Here is a 24,608-nt window from a genome sequence, read left to right on the forward strand (position 1 = left end):
GGAGAGATAGCTATGTGAGGGAGCTGGGGGTGGAAAATTGCATGAGGATTTGCTGCAGGTTCTTGGCCAATGTGAGATGTGATATAGCAGAGATTGCCTGTTACAGGACTAAGAGCTAAATGAAAACACTAAAGGACCTGCAGTGGTGGGAGATACTGAAGTATCAATGTGAAGAACTCTTACTGAGTATCTCAGGCATTCAGCTGAGACTCCAAAAAGACCATGCTTTAAGAGTTAGGACCACGACCTCCAGAAAGGACCACACCTTAAGATTACACTCAAGCCAAAACAGACCTGCCTTAATAGAGACCAAAACCAAGCATGACAAGAAGAGGAGTATTTGTCATTTAACTGACTGATAGGAAGAAAAATTCAACAACTTTGCAAAGATGATATCATAATCTTGGTTCCCTACAAAGTTTCACCCAAAATGTCCAACATAAAACTAAAAATTACTATACATTCAAAGAAGTTGGAAAATCAGACTCATATTTAAGAAAATAAACAGTCCATAGAATCAGGCCCCAAGATGACCTAGATTTGGTAGAAAAAGATTTTAAAGAAGCTATGAAAAATAGGTTCAAGGATCTTGAGGTAAAGATGGTCATAATAAATGAAGAGGTAAGAATCTCAACAGAAAAATAAAAACTACAGAAAAGAACCAAATGAAGGTTTTAGCATAGATTAATACAATATTTAAAATAAAAATATACTGACTGACTTTAACATCAGATTGAAGACTACTAAAGAAAGGATTAGTAAACTTCATGACAAATCAATAGAAATGACCCATTATGAACACAGAAGAAAAAATAAAGATATTTAAAGAAATTAATCAATGCTTCAGTGACCTATCCTAAGAAACAGTAACAAGCAATCCAGTTTACATGTAATTGAAGTCCCAAAGGGAAAGGAACAAGAGAAAAGGGCATAAAAGTAATTACAGAAAATTCCCATATTTGGCTCAGAGGAAGATCTAGTTAGACTCAACTAAAATAAATACAAGGGAATCATATCTAGGAACAGCATAAGCAAACTTGAAAACCCAAGATGGAGAGAAAATACTAAAGGCAGATAAAGGAAAACAACACATCACATGCAAGGGACAATGATACAAATAACAGGTGACTTTTAATCAGAAATAATGAAGGCCAAAATATAATGGAACAAGAAGTTTAAAGTGCTGAAAGAAAAATGTCAAACCAGAATACAGCAAAAAAGTTTCTTCAAAATGAGAGTGAGATAAATAAATTTTTATATAAATAAAAGTATAAAAATTAATCTTAAGCAGATCTGAACTTTGAAAAATAATAAGGAAGATATTTCAAGCTGAAGTAAATGATATTAGTTTAAAATTTGGATCCACAAAAAGGAATGAAGAACACCAGAAATGGTAAATATGTGAATAAACACAAAATGCTATTTTTCATCTCCAAATTTATTTAAAGTTTTATGACTGTTTAAGGAAAAAATAGCATTTTATCACATTATCTAAAGTAAAAATAATAAATAATAAGATTACACATTTAGATGTGAGTTTTGACTACAATATCACAAAAACCCCTGGGAGGAGGCACAAATGGAATTTTACTAGTAAAGATTTTATGTGAGTTAGTACAATATTAACTTTGAGTAGCCTGTGTTAAATTAAAAATGTATGCTATAATCCCTGGAGTAATTATTTTAAAACTCTAAAAGTATACCTAGAAAGGCAATAATGGACTTAAAATTATATACTAAAGAATATTTAACTAAAAATAAGCCAAGAAGGGAGGAAGAGAAGAACCAATAAAGTAAAGGACACTGGAAGATAAACAACAAGATGGTAGAGTTGAACCAAATCATAATAATAATTACATTAAACATACTAAACTAACTGACTAAACATTCCAATTAAAAGGCAGAGACTGTCAGTCTGGGTGAAATCATAAGATTCAACTATGTGCTGTCTACAAAAGGACATAGTTTAAAAGCAAAAGGGAGAAAAATTATATACCACACAGTAAATATAAAAAACTGCTTTTATGTCATATTGTCATATGTCATATTTGGCTATGTTAATATCAGACAAAATAAATCTCAAGGAGTATTACCAAAGATAAAATAAGGCTCAATAAAATTTTGAAAATTTGAAATCTGAGAGAGTATGTTCTCTGACTACAATGCAATTAAATTAGAAATCATTAACAGTAAGATATCTAGAAAAAAATCCCTCAAATACTTGGAAATTTACCCATCAGTCAAAATATAAGAAAATAAAATAACAAAGGGATGGATTTGAATCTCTGCCTCATCACTTAATAGCTTTGACTTTGGAGTAATTTAACTTCTCTTTGCATCAGTTTTCTCATCTTTAAATCTAAGTAAACTGGTTAAAAATCACTCCTGAATCTTAACTGTACCATATTTGTGTTTTGTTTCAATCCCACCACCAATAAAGAAATGCAGATTATTTTCAATGGTAATAATAGTAACAAATTCTACCTATGCATAGAGGAGAATTTTATTTTTAAAATACCATTTTTGAACCCAGCAGATACTCAATAAAGTAGACAATTTGGAAACTTCTATGAAAATAAAACTTTGGGTCGTTATTATTTTCAACTTTGAAGATAATTAAATGCTCAGAGATGATATAAGCTTAAAGCATGATGGATAGTCAGAGTTTTAGACTGAACTGGTTCATAATGGAAGGAACAGATTTTTTTAAAATTTCTTGCAGATCTCATGAAATGAGATATTTTAAATACAATACTCTACCAAAACTGAAGGTTTAAAATTTGGCCAAGAGTGACATCAGCAATATGGCAGAACAGGAGGTTTCCAGCTTGCTTCATCTCCTGGCAGCAATAATTTGGCAGCCACTCACAGACAAAAGTGACTTTGGGATCCAGGTAGGAGGCTGTGAAACTGTAGGGAGTCCAGAACTAAGGAAGGCAATTTTAATAAAGCAGGCTCAAACCAAGGGGGATGACTCACCTATGGTGGTCTTAGCTGCAGACTCAGAATTAGTTCTGACCCCTGCAGACTTGGTTATAGTCCCTCCTCCCTTGATTTTGGTTCTGCCTAAAACACAATATGCCAAGGGACCCAAGAGAAGCCATGCCTGCTTGTGCCTCAGTAATAACCCCACAGACCTTGTTCCTGGCTGTAGACACTGAAGAAACTTGTGACCTGGCTCTATTCCCTTTCAGCCATAGTCCATAAGCAGTCCTTTCAGCCCAGAGACCTGGCTGGAGATATACATATTTGTGCCCCCAGAGATCCTAAAATGTCTCTGTGACACAGCTCCAGCCCCTCCTCACTGCAGTCAGGGAGCAGCTAGACCCACCTAGGCATCTGGGGGGAGACATGACCATCCATGCCTTCAGAGCCATGACTGTTGACCTCACTTTCTGGCTATGAACCCTGAAGTCCTGGGACGCAGTTCCAGCTCCTATCAGTCACAATACAGAGCCAGCCTGCCTTCCCAGGAACCCATCCAGCGGTCCAGTAGAAGCCCTCCCAAGGACCCAAAGGGAGCCAGATCTGTCCACATACCTGATAACAGAACCACTGTCTGCACATCCAACTGCAGACTCTGAAGTGGACCCTTATCTCAGCACCAGCCCTACTAAGCAAGGTCCTAGAGGCAGTTCTGTCCATCCAGGGACCCAGATAGGATCCACACTCACCCAAGACCCTGGTAACAGGCTCATCAACCACAGACCCCACTGTGAACCTAGCAACAGTCAGGTGACCTGGCTCTAATCTATCTCAACTGAAATTCTGCAGGTAATCCCATCAGCCTGGGAAACCAACAGAAGCTAACAAGGGGCACCAAAATACTTAAAGCAAATATTAACAGGCTGAAGGAAGAAATACAATAATAGAGAACTTCCACACCCCCACTTTCAATAATGGACAGATTATCCAGCTTGCTTCAACAGAAAAGCGATAAGGAAAGAGCAAACTTAAATGATGCTAGACCAAATCAACATAATAGGCATATATAGAATATTTCACCCAGTAGCACCAGAATACACATTTTTCCAAGCATGTACAGAACATTCCTCAGGACAGGTCATATGTTGGCCCACAAAGCAAGTCTTAACAAATTTATAAAATAGAAATAGACTCACATAGAAAACAAACTTACAGTTACCAGGGAGGAAAGTGGGTAGGAAGGGACAAGTTGGGAGTTTGAGATTTGCAGATACTAACTACTATGTATAAAATAAACACGTTTATACTGTATAGCACAGGGAACTATACTCAATATCTTATAGTAAACTATAATGGAAAAGAATATGAAAAGGAATATATGTATGTATATGTATGACTGAAACATTATGCTGTACACCAGAAATTAACACAGCATTGTAAACTGACTATACTTCAACTAAAAAATAAAAAGAAAGAAAATAAATAAAATAAAATAGCTTAGCTTAAAAAAGTGGCCATTAAATTCAACAGTTCAATAGCATTTGATAAAAAAAATAATTCTCACAATCTTAGGTGAACTTAAACAAAATCACAATATTAATAATAAAACAGAAGGGAATATTGATAGTACCAGTTTCTTGATATGAAAAAATGTTTGGCTTACTAAGTATCAGTGTTGATACTGCTTGTTGGGGGGGGCTGATAATAATAGGAAACACAAAATAAAAAGACATAATCTTACCTGAATATACATAACCCCAGCCAGGTACCTCACAATGTCTTGCTTTGGAAAAACATATGGGTGACTGTTTTGATGACACTGCCATTTATTTCAGAGGGCATTACATTATCCATACTATTTTTCTCAACTCTTAAAAAAGGACTTCAGTTTAAAAATCATTATTTCTTCCTAGTTCTATCCTTAAATTAATGGTTGTTCCTTTCAACTAAATGAAAAAAGTACAATCTGTATTTGTTTGTTTGTTCATGTATACTTGTATGTTTGTATGAGCTTGCAAGTGTGGAGAAAACAAAGGGAAACCATGGCAAAGCCATTTTAAGGATATCTGGTTGGACTTCTTGCAAGCAGGCACTCTGCCTCTTTGAGAAGTTAGGCATATTAAAATACTGTATGGACCATTAGTACCTTTATATCACTTGCCATTTTATCCTCATGAAAATATATCTACCTATAAAAAGATGCTTCCACTGAGGATTATATTAGACACTCCAAGTTTTCTTTTTAACCTGAAAAAGAATATAAAAAAATGCCAATTTCTGTGGAAAGGCATTATGTTCACTGTACCATACAGCAGGAAACAGCCACAATATCTTTATACAGTGTAAAGTTGACCACAGTGAGAAACAGTTCTCCAGCAGGAACAAGAACAAGCACTTACTGAATGCCTACGATGTAGTAGGTGTGTGTTAGGCACTTCATATGCTTTCTCAGTTAATCCTTCCAATAACTTCCTGGGAAGGGTTCATCGCTACATTTACAGATGAAGGAACTACATCCTAGCAAACCTATGATATCACAGTGATTTTTCTTTCTCCTAAAAAATCTGACTGTCATCACATTTCATCCTGAAAATATTGAGAATCATAGCATCTTTAAAATCTGAAGGGGTTACCATACAGACTGAGGTAGCAGTGACATGTGGTGGGCATTGTCCCTGAAATTACAAAACCTAGATTCAACTCCCATTTCACTGTTTTTTTTTTTTTAAAGCTTTGATTACCTCACATGTGATCTGTGGATAATAATACTTAGCCTGGCAAGTCTACTGTACAATATTGATGCAACACAGCTTTTAAATCACAAGACTCTGTTCTAACATGCATCACCGCTTTTCACCCTTCCTTTTACCTGAAGCCTGCCTCTTCTTTGTGATCAGCACATGAATTAATAAAATATCCCTGTAAGATAAAATACGTGGCCTTATTTGTGAAATAAATGAATAAATAAGTAAGAAAAAAAATGAAGATTAAAGCAAATGAATTTCAAAAAACAATTAAACATGGTCATGTATTACCCAAGGAATGTACGTGTATAAGTGTCCAAAAGTCATTAACACAAGAAATAGGACGCTGATGGCTCAGACATCTTATTAGAAATTTCTTTTCTGAAGAAGAAGGAGAAGGAAGAGGAGGAGGAGGAGAGGGAAGGAGGGGAGGAGGAGGAGAGGGAAGGAGGGGAGGAGGAGGAGAGGGAGGGAGGGAAGGAGGAGGAAGAGAAAACAATGACTATGTCTGATAAGAGAGGAAAATTTGGATGCATAGCAAAGGCAAAAAAAAAAAAACCAAAACAAAAAGAAACTGATCCCTTCTTGAGTTTTCAGTAATAGGCACATTCTGCAGCTGGATCAGACTTCTTGAGTTGCCTGTCCAAGTTGCAAAAGATGTGATTAAAAAGGTCACACTCTGTTTATATTAAATGTATTTATAATCATTCATGCTTATATTTGTAAATTTTTCATTATAACAAAGCCTACAACAGATTAATTAAAATAAGCCCACCTCCATCATTCCTGAATTGCCTCCATTACACTGTCACCCCTTCCATGGCTCTTCTACCCTTGTGTTCAAGTCGACTGCATTTTAGTTTACAATCATCCTGCTTGATGTTTTATGTCTTATTCTAGCTTCCACTCTTTCTCTTCTAAGAATTTAGCCTAGCCTTTGTTCTGAGGTCAATATCTATTCAGCTTTTGTCTTTCCTTCCCATTTACTCACCGATATAAAAATGGTTCATAAATGAGGAAGCAGTATATTAATGCAATGGAGTAAAATCAGGACCTCTCCACAGACTTTAAACGTATCAGTTATTGTTGGTTTGTTCCCCTGCTTTTGATTTCCGTGCGGTTCTTGGAAAACAGAACAGGGGGTGCTAATGCACAGCTCCCATGCTGAGTACCACCTTCAGGAAATGTTGTTCGTTGGGCCCTCAAAGCTGCCAAGAAGGCTGCAGAGACACTCCTTGTGGGTGGGTTTATTCTTACTTAAGAGGATTTTTTTTATATCTGTTTCCTACTTTCTAATACACCAGCTTTAAAATCTATTCTGATGAGCTGAACAAGTGATTTAGCCTTTCTGCAACTTCTGTTAAATTTTCACTAGGACATCAAAAGCATTCATGTACATTCATTCACTTAGAGCACTGAAATGTTCTAAAATATGTAAATGGTGTGGCCTGGGGTAAGTACACATAATAAGAAAGACAAGATATATTTGGTTCTACTTGCTGCAAGATTGATTGATTTTTTTTTTTAAGTTCTAGATTTTCAATGACTAATTCTGTTATAACAAGTAAAGAAAAACAGAGGGGCTGAAACTTTCCTTGTAAGGTAGTGAAACAAGCTTGAGCAACCAAAGGCCTGGTTTTGAATCTCTGCATACCAGTGACTAACCTTGACTTTCACAAGTCACTGAACTTCTCTTTGCCTCAGGTTCTGTATCTCTGAACAAGGGATAATAACAATATCTTCCTCAACACTTGTAAAGGGGGTAAAATGATACTAAAGAAATGAAAGATTTTTGCAAATGGGGAATATCTGTGCGGATATTAACCTTAAAGTCACTATTGTGTTTTATTTTCAAATACATCAGGTGACCAACCTGAAATTTTACAAGATTCTAGAATTCACAAACTTCTTTTCATGAGCACATTTGCTCTAGTTAACAGTGTGAACAGTCAGTCTACCCAGTGTTCATCAACAAAGTGAAAACTATTTTGATGGTACCCATGGGGATGTTTGTTTTTAGCCTCTTAATTTGTTTCCTTTACATGCAAAAAGATTTCCACACAAGTAGTTAAAAAAATGGACTAGTTTAAGTCCAATACAAAAATTAAGCAAATGTAGGGAAATACAACTTCCTGGTGAATACTAGATGTCCAAAAATGTTAGAAACACTTAACTTTGAGGGAAAATGGAGGACTACTCACATTTCCAAATTTAACCAACACTGTTATTAGGGACTAAAGCTTATTCCTATAGATGCTGCCTCACCCAAGCTAAAGCATAAGATTATCATTTGAGTCTTATGCTCAAAGCAACTTCCCCTATGTTTTCTCACACTCTCAGTCCTAAACGTCTTTCCTGGGGTACTTGGCACCTGGAAGTCACTAAATAGGTCATTATACATAGGGCTACAAGTAGCAAGAGACAAACCTGGACCAACCAGTTTTTACTGGAGGAGGTGAAAAACACAGCCTAGATGCCCACACCTGTTCATTTTATAGCTCTTGTCAGTCTGCATTTGATAATTAAATTTTTCTCTTCTTTTCCAGATAAAAATCTCTTGTTGGGTGTCCCTGACTTATTATCTAACGGTTTTCTCATAGTTTAGAAGAGCTGACTACCTTATAAATAAAAGTACCACTCCACTATCCATTTTACTTTTCACAATTTATGGCTGTATTTCATGGATATGGTTATTTTCCCGGAGATTCCATGAGTATTTTATAATCATTGACAACAGACTATTAGCCTCAACAAGCATTTTGCAAATTCTGGGATTATACTGTGACTGGTGTATTTACCTAAACCCTCCCTCATTTCATCTTCTGTTGCTATGGCAAGAATTCCTCATGTTCATCCTGTGACCTTTGCTGATTTTTCATAGAAGTCTGAAGAGCAGTCATATGTTAAGTTACAACATCATTAGTTTGAAAAGAGGTGACTCCTTGGTGGCACAGGTCATAGTTGTGACATATACATATCATATGAACCTTCCTCACTGGAGAAAATGCAGGCCACGTGCCTTTCCCAGGTCGCCTGAGGCAAAATAATTTTGTAATTAGATATAAATGTTCTTATGATATTGCCAATTATTAATGCTTTTAATAGCAAATAGAACTTTCCCACTGAAGACAGTTAATTTCACAGCACTATTTGGTAATTTTTTAAGTGTTTCACAATAAGAGATAAGCAGATGAAAGAAATCTAATCTACAACTTTACTAGATGTTTAACCTGAATCTTTTTGCTTTTTTAGACTTTCATTTCCCATAAATTTTCCTTGTAGAACCTGCTCAATACATACAGGCTTTGAGAAAATCGTTTTTGGTTTTATGGAAGGAAAATAAAAAGAGAGTAACATTGAAAAGTCACATGTACATGCCCCCCAAAAGAGGGGTGGGGAGTATTTTGGTTTTAAGAGGGAGGGCAAAAGGATGCACTGATATAATGCAAATTATTAAACAAGTATGCTCCATGTTCCCCTTTATCTTGACTCTTATAGTTAGAGCCTAAATGCAAAATATGACTATTTACTTTTACAGTGGTCCTCAAACTGGTCTTCTGACCTCATTATATTTTTCAAACATTACTGAGGATCCCAAAGAGTTTTTGCTTTATGTGGGTTACATTTATAAATGCTTATCATATTAGAAATTAAGATGTAAAAACTTAAAAATATATAGTTATTCATTTAAGAACAATAAACCCATTACATGCTAACATAAAATGCATACTTTATGAAAAATAAGTATTTTTAAGATGCATAGAGGAGTAGCATTGTTTCACATTTTTGCAAATCTCTTTAACGTATGGCATCATAAAAGAAAACTGAGTTCTCGTATCTAATTCTGCATTCAATCTGTTACAATATGGTTGAACTATTTGAAGAAATCCAGTTTGACACAAGATGTATAGTTAGAAAAGGAAAGAGAATATTAATAGGCTTTTCAGATAATCCTGAATATTCTTCTTTGATACCACACCAAGACTTAACAAGTTGTGGTTTCTTAAAGATTAATTACAATGAGGATTCTGAAGTTGAATCAATCAATTAATAGTCTGTTTCATTAAAAACCACTAGTTTTCCTTACACTTTGAATGGATTGTTTACCTACTCATGAATTAGTAACATCATACATTGGTTATTTGGAAAATAATGCATCATTTTCAGATTTCTATTATGCATAGTAAATTTTTAAAACTGCACATGTTAATATCATCAGAAAAGTCTTCAAGTATTGGGTGGCTGTCAAGTTCACACTGACGGATGTAAGTTTTCCAAAATTCTAATTTTTGCTTGAAAGCTCAAACTTTTATCACTGGCAATAAATACTGTCAGTTGTGTTCCTTTAAGTGACAGGCACACTTATTTCATTTTCAAGAAACGTCTGCCAAATTCCAAGTCTGATAATCATAGTTGGTTATTTGTTCTTCCAAGTAAAACATGGTGTTCTGTGGAAACAGCAGCTAAGTCAGCTCACAAGTGCAAACAATGGCATGAGTGCACAAATGCTTTACCTCGAGAAGCCATCATAGTTTGTTGAGCAGGAGAGAAGTGCTTTCTGCATATGTCCCATCTAGTCATGTCAAGTATTAAAAAGACATGTGTTCAGGGGCTGAGATTCACAATTTGGGGGAGGCAAGTGCATACAATGATGAAGAATACTCTCGATGTCTACTACAATAGTTTCCTCTCACTGATTTGATTCCAGCAAAAGAGCCAGCAGTTTTATACACCATGGCTTTTGCAACATCAGTGCAAATATCAACACAGTGAAAAAGGAGAATATCTTAATGTTATTATAAAAATAATAATAATATTGTAAACCACCTTGGCAATCTGCAGATCACACTTTGAGAACCACTATACTAGTTTATAGCATCCTCAGTATCCTCCCAGCTTTTGTATCTCTCAACTTTTTTCAAAATAGTTGCAATGATTGTCATACTTAAAAAAATCCTTCCATCATGTGCTTGCTTAGTAGTTGCTGAACCATTAGAAATTTCTTCCACAAAATTAAAAATCTTTTAACTAATGAACAAATCCTTAATAGGATCCTGTCCTCCTCTATGGTGAATTTATTACTTTAGCCAAGCAAATTTACATGGCAGTTTTAATATGGTTTACCATCCTCTATCACCAAGTCATTTTGGGGCTACTCTTCTAATTTGGATTTTCTACTTCTCTTCCTTAAATGTGATCATTTCATAGTGCAGCTCAAGACTCATTTCCTCCTGATGTCTTTCCAAATTTTGCATTTTCCTGTCATTTCAGATCCTTTACACAAAACTTCTGGTTTTTTTCCATCTCCTTTGTATGCAGCCCACAATTTAACTGTTTCACGTTTCAGTTTATTTATTGTTAGCTATGTGTGTATTTTTATGATTTTTCACAATTGGATTAACACTTCTTTTGGAGGTTAGTCGCTTAGTACCTAACATAACTTTTAAACAGAAGCACAAAATATGCTGTTGTAATTATATTCACTCAAATGGGAAGCACTTTTAAAGATATCTGGAAAATATATTATTTCCAAAGTACCGTGAGATGACACTTCATTTGGCACGAGTCACAATAGGTTGCGACTCAATTCTTGGAGCTAATGAGATCAGAATGTCAAAACAGGAGACTTAATCATCTTTGTCAATAAAGAAAGGATTAAATAGCATATTAGAAGATCCCTTTGAATTTCAAAGAGAAATCATTAACATTCTCATTTATAGTATTAGTAATTAGTAGACTTCCTTAATTGGAGTCATTCTGAGTAATGGTGATTTGGTCTATAACTAAACATTTAAATCCAACCAACATTGAGAAGCCTTTCCCAAAATCAAAGTCAACATCCAATTCAAATTTTGGCTTTCAACTTGTAAACTATATTACAGTATATAATCTAGGGGGTTAGCTGGTATGGATACTGTATACATAAATACAAGGCCCATTAATTCTATTAATTCATTAAAGAAAAACCAGAGATGATGTCAGAAGTCCAATAGTCTTACAAAGCATAAGAATCACATCAATAGTTCCCCTTTTGCATAGGAGGTAAGGGGGGCTTTAAAGTAGGTAAAATATTGTTATCTAGATATCATTTTTTAGTCTCTAATACAAGTCTCAAAAAATCATGATGTTAATATGAATAATTTAAATACTTGATGATATATGAATGGTTTTTATTTTGGTATGAAAAATCCCTCTAATTCTCATACTTAAAAAGAAACAAGCATCCCATTTCATTATCCAGTAAAACTATATAGTAGACACCACTATAATTTATTTCATCTCATTTTAAAGATTCCTGCATAATTGCTAGTTGAAGGCAGCATAAGAAAAGAATAGAATGCAGACAGACATTTATTTCCATACAATAGGCTACTCAAAATACTAGTTTAAGTATGTATTTACCCTTCTGGCTCTTTTCTGTAGAACCTGTACAGTGTCTGGAACGTAGTTTACTTCCAATAATTGTTGCTGAATGAATCATAAGTTAAGTTCTGGTAGGTTAGAACAGAGGGGAATTTATTAATTGTACTTTTCAAAGCAATCATTCTAAAATGCATCCCACCGAGTAACACAGAGAATAGAAAAAAGCATGTGCTATTTGTCACTCTGTTCTTGAACCACCACCACCACTTCTCCACCCTCCTCCCCCTCAACATTACACAGACAAATGAATAGGGCTTTACATCTGCATCTTTGGTTTCTTAATCTTGGTAGCTTTTCTACAAAAGAGTTGATAGTTGGTATTTGGTTCACAAACCCTGCAGAAAAGATAATAGGGCCAACACTGTATTATTTTTTAAGAGGAAATGTCAAGAACAAAAAATGAGAATGTCAAAAGATAGGTTGATATACTGTATTCCTTAAAGAATGTTTTGCTGGGAGAACTGACCAAGTGATTTACTAACAGCTTCTACTGGACAGTCTTTGGATTACAATGTAGATGAAAAATAAATGGGAACCCATTTCATATTTACTCTGTCTAAGCATTTGACAGATAGAGAAAAAGATGGGAAGACACAATTACAGACTACAAAAATGTGGGGTTTTTTTCAGGTTTTCAAATTATGAAAAATAATTTTGCATTAGAATTTTTTTCAAACAGTCTACTTAGGTATATCTCTATATCCTTTAACTACAAAGATGACCTTTCATTCCTCATCACATCTGAATACAAGTAGATGAAATTATGTAAAGCTGAAGTTAGACTGGGACATAGGTACAAAAGTCAGTGGAGAGAGGACTCTGGTATATACAGGTCACAAGAGATGTAAATCTCATCAGCAAATCATAGATAACATTAGTGGGCTCAGCCACCGGTAACATTGCTGTAGTCCACAAACATCCATTGAGTGCCCATTATGCGCTATGCATTTGCTAGATGCTGCACATATAAAGATAAATAATACTGTTGAGCATTATTTCTTGTTATGGAGAGGTCTTTAATAAAGAGTAATTAATAAGAGTTGAAAAGAAAGTAAAAAAAATGAAGAGAAAAAAATGTTCTTCATTGCTCAAAAAAGGAATATCACTGCACACTTCTAAAGATCCAGTAGAGATCTTTAGATAAGATCTCTATCTTATTTATTAAATCTTTAGATAAGATCTCAATTTAACTATTTTTAATAATTTTAAGTAATTATTTGATGCATGTTAGTTAAAGATATCAATGTTGATGAAGAATATGAAAGACTAAACTGAATCTGGAAAAATATGGAAGACCTAAAAAAAACTCTTTCTAAAGGTTCATATTTCCTGGTATTGATCACCTATTAAATTTATTACCTGAATCCTTTAATCTTCCCTCTATTTTTCTAAACAGAGAAATCTCATTCTCAAATGCTAAAAATATACTTAAACATAGATGGTAATCATTCTTTAATGTGCACTCACTACTAGCTCTATAAAGAGGACAGATGATATAACATCTCCCTTCTAAACATATATTTTTCAGTACTGTGACAAAATAGCCATTTTTGAGGTATTTATCCCATTGACTCTTCGTTATGTCAAGAAATTAGGTGTTTGCTGCTCACTTGAGTAATTCCATAATTGAATATTTTTTGCATATAATTAATTGTAATTTGATGGGTGAAAGGTCAGGATAGTATTCAGGTTACCCCCTCTGCTTGGCTTCTTCTTTAAACTTGTTTTCTTCTGCTGTGTCATGCTGGGATCTCAAGAAATAGCTGAGAGTGATTTCTTGTTGTTTCCTTAAAGAATTAGGTTTTACTTTCATGTTTGTGCAAACACATACTTTGCCACTGTTTTGGCAGAGCTATGTACTTTGACAATAATATACTGTAATTTTCTTATTTTGAAACCCAATGCCTTCAATTCTAATTTTATGCTCTAATACTTTATAAAATAGTGCAATTTCTCCCATGTAAATTAAATTGGGTCATTTCATTGTTCTATCTTGCTTGCCAATGTAAGATATTTAAAGTGAGTACATGGACTTCTCAATTCTTCTCAGTACGTTGAAGATTGTTATACTTTATTTTGGCTTTTAATTCTAATCATCAATCTTTTGTAGTGAACCAAGTGACCAAGTAAGACACAATGAATTAAGATTTCACTGAATCTTTGTGTAGTGATGGCATTACTGCATAAGTTCCCTTTACATTACAATTCCTTTCACCTACTCAGGAATTTAGGTTACTAGATTGAGATCTGGTATTATACCAACAGCCTATGTTGAAAGAAGCTCTCAGAAGCAACCACATGGAACAATTGCTGATTCTTCTGTAAATCTGTTACTGAAGACAGATTTTTACATTAGAGGGCATCTTTGGATAAAGTGATCTTTCTGACTGTACAACAAGAAATTTTTGAATTGCACAAGTGGCTTGTTTAAAACAAACTTTATGCTCCTCTTTCCATTAGCTATCAGTAAACCTAGATGAAAACATGTAGTCCATCTCAACTTAAACTCTTAGACTCTTGTGACACGTATTTTGTGTACTAACCTCATCCAGGTGTAACCTTAGCTCCCCTACTTTTAATCTTGCTTTCATCATTCAGTTATTTTTTGTTTCATTTTTAATTGTGATAAAGCACATGCAACATAAAATTTACCATCTTATCCATTCTAAAAATGTGGAGTTCAGTAGTGCTAAGTACATTCACATTGTTGTATAACCAATCTCCAGAACTCTTCATCTTACAAAACTAAAACCCTATACCATTTAACAACTCTCTATTTCCCTCACACCACAACTCCTGGGAACCACCATTCTACTTTCTGTCTCTATGAATTTATCTACTCAAGGTACCTCAAATAAATGGAATGATGCAGTATTTGTCTTTTTATAATTGGCCTATTTAACTGAGCATAATGTCCTGAAGGTTCATCCATGTTGCAACTTGTGTCTTAATTTCCCTCTTTTTTAAGGCTGCATAATATTCCATTATATGTATATACTACATTATATTAATCCATTAATCTGTGGATGGACACTTGGGTTTCTTTCACCTTTGGCTATTCTGAGTAATAGTGCTATGAACATAGGAACATACCTTTAAAACCCTGCTTTCATTTCTTTTGGATATATACATAGAAGTGGAAATGCTAGATCATATAGTAAGTCTATCTCTAATATTTTGATGAACTGCCATACTGTTCCACAGCAGCTGCACCATCCTACATCCCCACAAACTGTGCACAAGGATTCCAATTTCTCCACATCCTTGCCAACACTTGTTATTTTCTGTTTAAGAGTAGCCATTCTAACAAGTGTGAAGTAGTATCTCATTGTATTTTTCATTTGTATTTCCTTAATGATTACTAATGTTGAGCATCTCTTACATGTACTTATTGGCCATTTATATATCTGCTTTGGAGAAATGTCCATTCAAGTCCTTTGCCCATTTTTTTAATTAGGTTGTTTGTTCTTTCATCGTTGAGGTTTAGGAGTTCCTTATATATTCTATTTATTAATCCCCTATTAGATACATGATTTGTAAATACTTTCTCATTCACAGTTGCCTTTTCATTCTGTTGATCCTGTCTTTTGATGCACAGAAGTTTTTCATTTTTATATAGTCCAATTTATCTGTTTTCCCTTTGTTCTAAGTAATTTTTATTTTGATTTAAACTCTTAAGTATTCTACAAGCTACCTTAAAATCTACCTAAATCAGAATATAAATAGATAATAATGTAATCACTCATTCTTCAATATTAGGTATTCTCCTAATTTTCCTATGATATTTTAATTATGTAACTTGTTAAGAATCCTTCTTTATTTGTTAATGGCATGAATGTAACAAATACAATTTGTATATCTGAACAAAAATTATCTATATAGGGAGACAATTTCCTTGGATCTCTTGAATTTTTGCATGTCTTATGGACAAGGCATTGACTGGCCTTTGCTCTGAACTATCTTTTCAAAGATGACTGCATGGTAAACAACCTTGGAAGAAAAGACATGTCTGCTTACAGTCTTAGAAGATGAAGATAGTGTCTCCCTCTCAACCTACAAACAGCCATGCTTAAAATCCATTATAAAAGATCTACATTCCCTAAGCTTAGGATTCCTCTCCTGTAATGCAACCTACTGCAATGTGAAGGTGTCACCTGGACTTCTTGGCTTTGCCATCTGGGATTGTGGCTTAAGGAACTGGTACAACAAAAGACTGATGTCCTGGCTACTGCTATGACTGAGTAAGAAATCTCTGGCCCTGGAGGTTCATGTCTTCTACAAGCATCCATGAAACTATATCATGCTAATTTGTTACTTGCAAGGAGGGAAAACCTCAGACCCTTCACAGTGATCAACAATGTATTCTAAGAGATTTTTACGAATATCCCTGAAAGTCATGTAGTGTAATCTCCCACTCAGTCAAGAATTTCTTCTACACATCCTGACAGATGGCATTCTAAATATCACTTAAGTTATTCCAGTAAATGGAAACTCTTCTCAAAGCCTGCAGCATTGGTTATTAAGTCCATCTTTATGTTGAACTGAACTATTTGTAACTGTACAGTATTGGTTTTTGCCTGACTTCATCTGTTAGTACATAGAATAATTAATCTATATTCTACATGACAGGTCTTTGTGTTTGAAAGTACCTACTTAGTCTCCCCTAATCTTAACTCTCTAAACATAGCAATTTCACTCAATATTCTTGACACACTATGTTCTCTAGATCCATTGAACACTGTAGACACACTTCAATATAGTGATAATTCCCATAAATATGTCTCCTATATGGCTAAGGAACAATTCAGTAAAAATATAATTTATTACTTGAACAGAATGCCTTTAGATCACTTAAAATAAATTTTACATACAGTTTTTGTAACTCTATTATATTGTCCTATCACAGTTAGCTTGTAATTTTATAAAATATTCAGATTTTTTTCCACACGGTCACATTCAAGCCATGGTTATATTTGTAGAACAAATTTTTAAAATTCATAACATAAGATTTTTAGCCAGTACATGTCATTTTGAATTTTGCTTCTGTCATCAGATATTAGTTCTTTGTTAGATAAAACATATGCCATTAAGAAGAAATTATAGTCATCCTTTCAATCTCTTAATCATAGTTACTAATGAAAATATTGTCCACAAAAAGGGCTAAGGACAAGCCATTAAATTTATTCTTTCATAATAATCCAGACTATACTTCAATAATATCAATCAGTTGTTCAACAAGTTATCATCTACTGAATGATACCATTAGCCAGCATAAATGTCACCATCTTATCCACAAGGATATCATGCTTTGTATAAATGAAAAATATTTCATATCCCTGGCATTCTCTAGATCTACCAACTATTTCTAAAAGCATATGGCAGCACTTTACTAAGATATTAAGAAGAGTGTCATTCAAGTGGATGAATATCTGCTAATTTACTTTGATAATGACCAAGCTAAGTAAAGAGAACTGGACTGAGGCATTTGCCTCAACAAGAAATTGCTTCCCTGATCCCTAATCTCATATGAAGCTAAAGCCTTAAGCTCTGGAAGGAGTGCTAACTTGCTAACTAACATTCTCATTCCAGAGTTCAGGCTTCTGACTGAGATGTAGAAACAAAACACATCTGTCCCTGGGGGAATAGGTAGGAAATTCTTATGCTTCTATTGCTACTCTTTGGTATGGGTGGAAATATTCTATATCTTTATTGGAGTGATGGTTATAAACTTGTCAAAATGCATCAAACTACACCCTTTAGGAAGGTGAATACTATTGCATGTAGATTACACCTCAATAAAACTGACTTAAATAAAAGTACATTAAAATAAGTTAATTTTCTAAAAATTAGATAATAAATAGAAAGATGAGAAAAAAGAACATGAAATAATATTACCTTTAAAACAAACTGAATTTTGAAATGGTAATAATTACCATTAAAATTTAGGTCTAGAAAGATCTCCCGAGGAACTTGAATGAAGTAAAGGTATGTATCTAGCAGTTTTATTTAGATCATTAAAAATCTTGTAAGTGCACTCCCAGTGGTTACTAACAATACCTTATAAATGAGGAATATATTATTTTTTCCTTATGCTATTAAAATATTTGAATACTCTATTATATGTTACTCTTGATATATATGAAAAGCAGAAATACACAAGACATAGTCTCTATTTGCATTATAATAAAGTGAAAAAGTAATATTAAAAGTTATAACAAGAAAAACCACCCTTCTGAAAACAAACAGTGCTATCCTCAGTAGTTTTTCAATCAAAGAGAAATTAAAATCTATAATTAGAGACTTGGGGAAAAATTATGAGAATAAAATATACTCTATCATTCTTAAGAATACGGTCAAAGCTAAAAATCAGTTTAAAAATCATAGTTATAAATGCCTTCTTTATTTAGAAAAAAACATAAGTGGATTGAATTTTAAGTTAAGAATAAAAGAAATAATAAAATAGAACCTAGAGAGGACAAAAATGTATTAATAAATATAAAAATTGAAATGAGTAAATTGAAACACAGAAAGAACAGTAGAATTAATTAGAATAAATAGCTAAATCAAAGATTAATTTGGTTAAAAAGACTAACAAAACACCAAATCTCTGGCAACTCAATTCCAGTATAATATTTCATAAAAATTATAGTATAATTTTTAAATTTTTTAATTTTGTTTGTTGATATTTTTGTTGATGTAGTTCTGCTTTATTATTCACTTTCTAAATCCTTGAGTTTAATATTCTGTTTATTTAATGCTTTTTTGAATCAGTAATTAATCCAAATCGTCCCTACAAAAGATCAGGACAAAGTCCATAATCATGTTGATAGATCCAAAGGGTATTTGAAAAACTTTAACATTTATTTCTGATAATAACTCTTGACAAATAATATTTTAAGTTAATCCATAATCATAATTATCAGAGAAATACTAAAGCATCCCTAGAGTACTTAACTTAAAAGTCCTTTTAAAAATTAGCCTATGCAGTAAGAGAAGAAAAAAGATGTAAATATTTAAAAGAAGTATCAAACATAATTATTTGTGGGTGATGAGAATAAAACTAAATTATTGCAATATTAAATAATGAATAAAAATAAGTATTTTTAAAATGCATGTCTAAATGCTGGCAATAAAAAGTTAGGAAATACAATTTTTAAAATCCCATTCTTTTTTTTTTTTTATGAGGGGGAGGTAATTAGGTTTATTTATTTATTTCTGTTTGGAGGAGGTACTGGGGATTGAATCCAAGACCTCGTACATGCTAAGCATGTGCTCTACCACTTGAACTATACCCTCCCCCCTAAAAGTCCCATCCTTAATATTCACATATGTAGTGCTTTTCAAACTTTAATATGCATAAAAATCACCTGAGGGTCTTATTAAAATGCAGACTCAGTAGATTTGGGGATCAAGATTTTACATTTCTAATGAGCTCCCAAGTGCCGCTGATCATACTTTGATTAGTAAAGTGTATGTGTATGAGTGTATATATATATCTCTCTCTCACACATTTACATACCTATCCATATATACAAATATATACTATATATGCAGATATATTATCATGTATAATTCTCATTTATAATTTTTAAACTTAAGAATTAACAAGAAACTAATAAAACATCTATGTTAAAAAAGATAAAAGAAAGGTTAAACTATTACTGGGAGACATAAAAGAATATTTGAATAAAGAAGAAAATATGTTCCTGAATGTGAAGACAATGTTATAAACATGTCAATTCTTCTTCAAATCAATCTATGCCTTCAACACCAATGAAAACCACTAAATGTTGGGGGTGGGTTGCATCTTTAAAAAATAAAAACAATAAAGTTCATTAGAAAGAATAAATACGCCATATAAGATAAAATTTTCACAAAGAGAACACCAGGTAGTTCTTTCCCTTCCAGAAATTAATGACAAGAATTAAAACAACTTGTTTCTGTCAGAGTCAGACAGATCAAAGTGTGTATACAAACTCCAGTCATTGATCTAAGTGTGCATATGAACTTAATATATAATAAAGGTGACACATCAAATCACTGAGAAAAAGATAAATCTTTTGACAAGTGCATTAAGACACCTCTAATAATTACTCAAATAGACTTATATCCTGGTCTTGCAACATTATGACCTTGGGACTTAATAAAACAAGAGAACATGCACTCATGCACACACACACATCAAATTATATGAATTTTAATGTACAAAAAAATGTTAAAGCATTCACAAATAGAAATCATAAAAAGCTAAGCTATACCACAGGGAACAAATAGATAAAGAAATTAAACTTTTATCTATCATAATATTTATTATTTTACGTGATCCCATTCTCCTAGAAGGGCTAGTCAATACTGTGGACCTTCGTGGCCCACTACTAACCCTGTCTTCTTTCTTCTGACAACAATTCACTGACTTCTACAATTTAGCCACTCTAACATAATTTTTGTTCTTTTACCAAAATCCCTATCAGCATAACAAAATCAGAGTTATTTCCTCTCTTAAAATCAAATGAATCAATACAGAGATCTGGCTCTGATTATAACTATATAGTCGTTTTTATTTTCACTACGCCCAGTTAGACTGACCATTTTGGTTATAGGTAGACTCCTAGATCTCCTCACATGGCATCAAATGATAAATGATGAAGAACTTTTTAAAGGATAAATCAACATTTCCTCTACAAGCTGTACACAACATAAAATATACCATTAAAAGGGTAGTCATTATGCTGTATGCCAGAAATTGACACAACACTGTAAACTGACTATACTTCAATAAAATATACATATATACAAGAAAACAAAAACAAAAGAAAGGATATGTCATTTTAGAAAGCATCAAATAAACTAATAAAGGTGTAAAAACTAGGCCTTACAATCACTGCAAGCATTTCCTTGCCAAGTGTCTAATAGGGCATATTATAAGCTTACTGTGAATGCTGCAATAATTATGAGTCCCAAAAATATAATATCTCATCCTAACTTTCTAAGCATCCTTTTATAATTATACCTCCACCTCTTAGAGTAGACTGGATCCTGGTCTTCTTTCATCCCTCTTATGAAGCTGTGATTCATGTGGTTCAGTGCACGGTGGTGCCGCAGTTTAAAAGAACCTAGTTAGTTTAGCAATAGTGATTTCTAAACTCATGTCCTCTACTTGTATTTCTTCAACGTCTTAAGAACAACTTGTAATTACATGAAAAATTTTCATCTATTCTTTTTAAGAATTACACTGCAACAGCATTTACCTCACCAACCCTCACGACCCACAAAAATCTCCTCCACTAAAGCCACTTTGATGACTCCTCCTCTCCCTTCTCCCTCTATTTTACTAAATGCTTCTCTCACTACTCCTGCCCACCCCATCCCATACTTCATTCCAGTCAAATCCATTTGGATCAAAAGAACATAGCTGGCAAAGCAAGATTCCTGGAGAACAGCTCAGTAAAACCATAATACCACATCATGGGCAAAGAGATGTCAAAGGCTAGAAATGGCCATGCAGTAAGGATTTTGTCCCATCACACTTCAGACATTTACTGAGAATGCACAAGTGAATGAAGGATTACAAATGAAGAGGAAAGAATTAGCTACAATGTGGAAGAAAAAGTTCTTGCCAGACTCAGAAGACCCAGAAACCTAGACAGAGCACTATTCTTTTCACTCTGATCTAATTTTACAAGATTCCTTTTATAGAAATAAAATACACAAACATGCTTTGTAAATATACTCTTTTTCTGAATTAATATAATATTAGTAGTAGATTAATAGTTCAGTGTTGATATGGAATAAACTCATGTAATAGGCTTTCAATTTCCAATATTTTAATCAGAAATCACCAAAATTCTTGGAGGATTAGTATATTCATTTGTACAAATTACAAATCACAGAATACAGTAAAACTTTGCTAACTCAGGCCTCCCTAATTCAGAAATCATCATAGGGAAGCAGTAAGGTATAATACAAAGTGCTGTGGCTAGAGATGGGAAACAGTAATAAACTTGAAGCGGCACTGCAACTAACTAGTGTATGATTTTAGAAAGGTCCCTTAACCTTTCTGGACTCTGTTCACTTGTGTTTAAAGTGAGGTAGATTATTCAAATCAATCCATCCTATCATCATATAATTCTATGATTCTGTGTGAGCCAGATAGGTGCTTCTTTTTTACTTTACTCTTTCCATAAGCAGTGTTTCTGGGAACGGAATTATTCTCATCTGTGTGTCTGTTTTTTTAATCTAGAGCTCATGAATAGCTTTAAAGGGTCACAGGAATTTCCCAAATTTGGGCAATCATGTTCACGTGCATTTTTCTGAACAGAAGTCCATAGCTTTCATCTGATTCTCAAAAATGCTCTCAAAAAAAGATGAAGAACCACTTATCTCAATAATGAACTAATTCCAAGTGATTCTCATCAACTTGTGGAAACAGGCTCACAAAAATATTGTTTAATAATCCTGTATTTGTTCTGTAACATTTTGTATTTTATGGCAATAACGCAACACACTGTTACAATATAAGTTACACTTCAAACTTTCACTAATGGCTGTCTCCTCATTCAGTGATAGTTGGTGGTCTACATCTGTCTAGTTCACCTCATTATATCAAATGCCTTGAACAGTGCCTGGCTCTCAGTGAGGCAAGAAGAAGAATGGCTACCAGTTTATCTCCAGGGGAAGAAGGCAACTGTGGGGTGACTATCTTCTTATCTGGACTTGGATTGAGATTCCAGGATTCTACGAAATAATGGAAGAATTAGCAAGTAAGGACAGATAGATTATCGTATCCAAAAGTCAAGCTCTGTAATTTCAGTAAAAGAAAATGGAAACTGAAAGTGAACAAGGGCCTTACCAAAAGTGGCAAGGTCATGACCAGAGTCCTTAGCCAATGGTACAGGGGCTCCTTCCATTCCGCTACATTGTCCAGCTTGGGAAGGACCCAGGGCCTAATTATAGAGTGCAAATGAGCATATCACTCAAATTCCAGTTCCCTTCTTGTACCTGAAATACAGCTAACAATCTCCTCCTTCATTACAGGTAGACATACCATAAATTACCTGTGATTTTTCCCTGACTTATTAACTATAATTAAAAAAATCATGCCTTATATGTAATATAAGTTGGATTCAAATTCTTTGCCAGTGTCATGTCTATAAAAGTTAGCCAGTGTTATAAATAAAATGGCTTTCATCATGCAAACTTGGCTTTTCAATAATGCTTGTTTATTTGTCTTAACTGACAATTACAGGAAGGAAAAATGATTCATTCATTAGTATCTTTTAAAATATATAGGATGTAAAACTGAATGAATGTTATTTCATTCCTATACACTTCTGGTAATTGACTTTTAAAAGCTTAATAACATTTGCATTTATTTTATCTTTTCAGGAGCATTGTTTTAAACCCAGCCTATTTCCGAAATCATCTTCGTCAGGCAACAGTGTTTAGATGTCTGGAGCGATATTCAGAAGCTGCTCGGTATGTTTGTTGTAACTTTTGTGAAGATTTATTTCAAGTTAAATTAATTTTATTCTCAGCTTCTGGTAATAGCATAATAGGACTTTCCATTTCTCTTGTGGAATATGATTTTACCAGAATTATTGTCTTATAAATGTCAAACCAACAATTATTGACTATCTTTTTCTTTAATTAAAGCCATTCTGTGTTCATAGCTGTTAGTAAAATTCAAACTTTCCAGGCATGAGGTCACTTATAATGATGGGGAAACTTCCAGGGAAGATGAGAAACGGACCTGACCTCTTGCTCTCAAGTAGGTTCCTGATCCTGGTTGTTAATGACACACTTTTGCAACTACCTTTTTCTTGCGTTCTGGAAATAAAATCCAACCACGTAAAAAGGACCCCAGCATCCCATTTCTAGAGAAGTCAGCATCACTTATAATACCAAGGGTTGTTACAGGTGTCCTAAAGTATTGTCTTTTTAACCCAAAATACGCCTCATAAAAACCTAGTGAAGCAGCTCCTGATAGACTCATCCCCAGAGCCTAGACGTACAGCAAAAAATTGCAAGAATCGTGCAGCAGCCCGAAGGCTCTGCTCAAAATTCCTTCTCCCCTGTAACAACTTAGGCTTTTCCCTCCGAGTCAACCTCATCATATCAGACTCCCCTTCCCTTTGATAAATTCTCTCAAAGAATTTTCTTCATCTCTCAGTATACAGGTCCCTGCTGTTTCTTACCCATCCACTTTACCACCCCAGGAATTTATCAGGAAAGTGTGACTGGTTTCTGCACGTACTCCAACCATAACTACTAGGGAGAAACCCACAGTAACAGGAACGGGGGGCCCAGGTTGCTGGTGGCTACTATCTCTAGAACTTTTGGAAATGACCCGTTCTTGGAAAACGAAGTTTAAAGAATTTAAGTGGATAATGAAATGATTCCATAAAATTGATACCATGAGTTTGACACGAATTCCATTTTATAAGATGGTCCTAGGAGTTACTTGAACTCAATTAAATGATAGATATGGAAGGCAGAAATAATCACAACTACTCTCAC

The 24,608-nt window shown here is 33.9% G+C and overlaps 1 protein-coding gene across 1 annotated transcript in view; it reads left to right on the forward strand.

The window, feature by feature from the left end:
* The window catches only part of SPATA16 (spermatogenesis associated 16), a 181,155-nt gene that overhangs the window by 49,623 nt on the left and 106,924 nt on the right, over positions 1–24,608 (forward strand). Inside the window, exon 3 of the mRNA XM_010947784.3 lies at positions 23,478–23,567. Within this exon, the coding sequence (XP_010946086.2) occupies positions 23,478–23,567 (90 nt within the window). The remainder of the gene's footprint in view (positions 1–23,477; positions 23,568–24,608) is intronic.

The sequence above is a fragment of the Camelus bactrianus genome, chromosome 1 (assembly GCF_048773025.1).
Source record: "Camelus bactrianus isolate YW-2024 breed Bactrian camel chromosome 1, ASM4877302v1, whole genome shotgun sequence".
In the NCBI taxonomy this organism is placed as follows: domain Eukaryota; kingdom Metazoa; phylum Chordata; class Mammalia; order Artiodactyla; family Camelidae; genus Camelus; species Camelus bactrianus.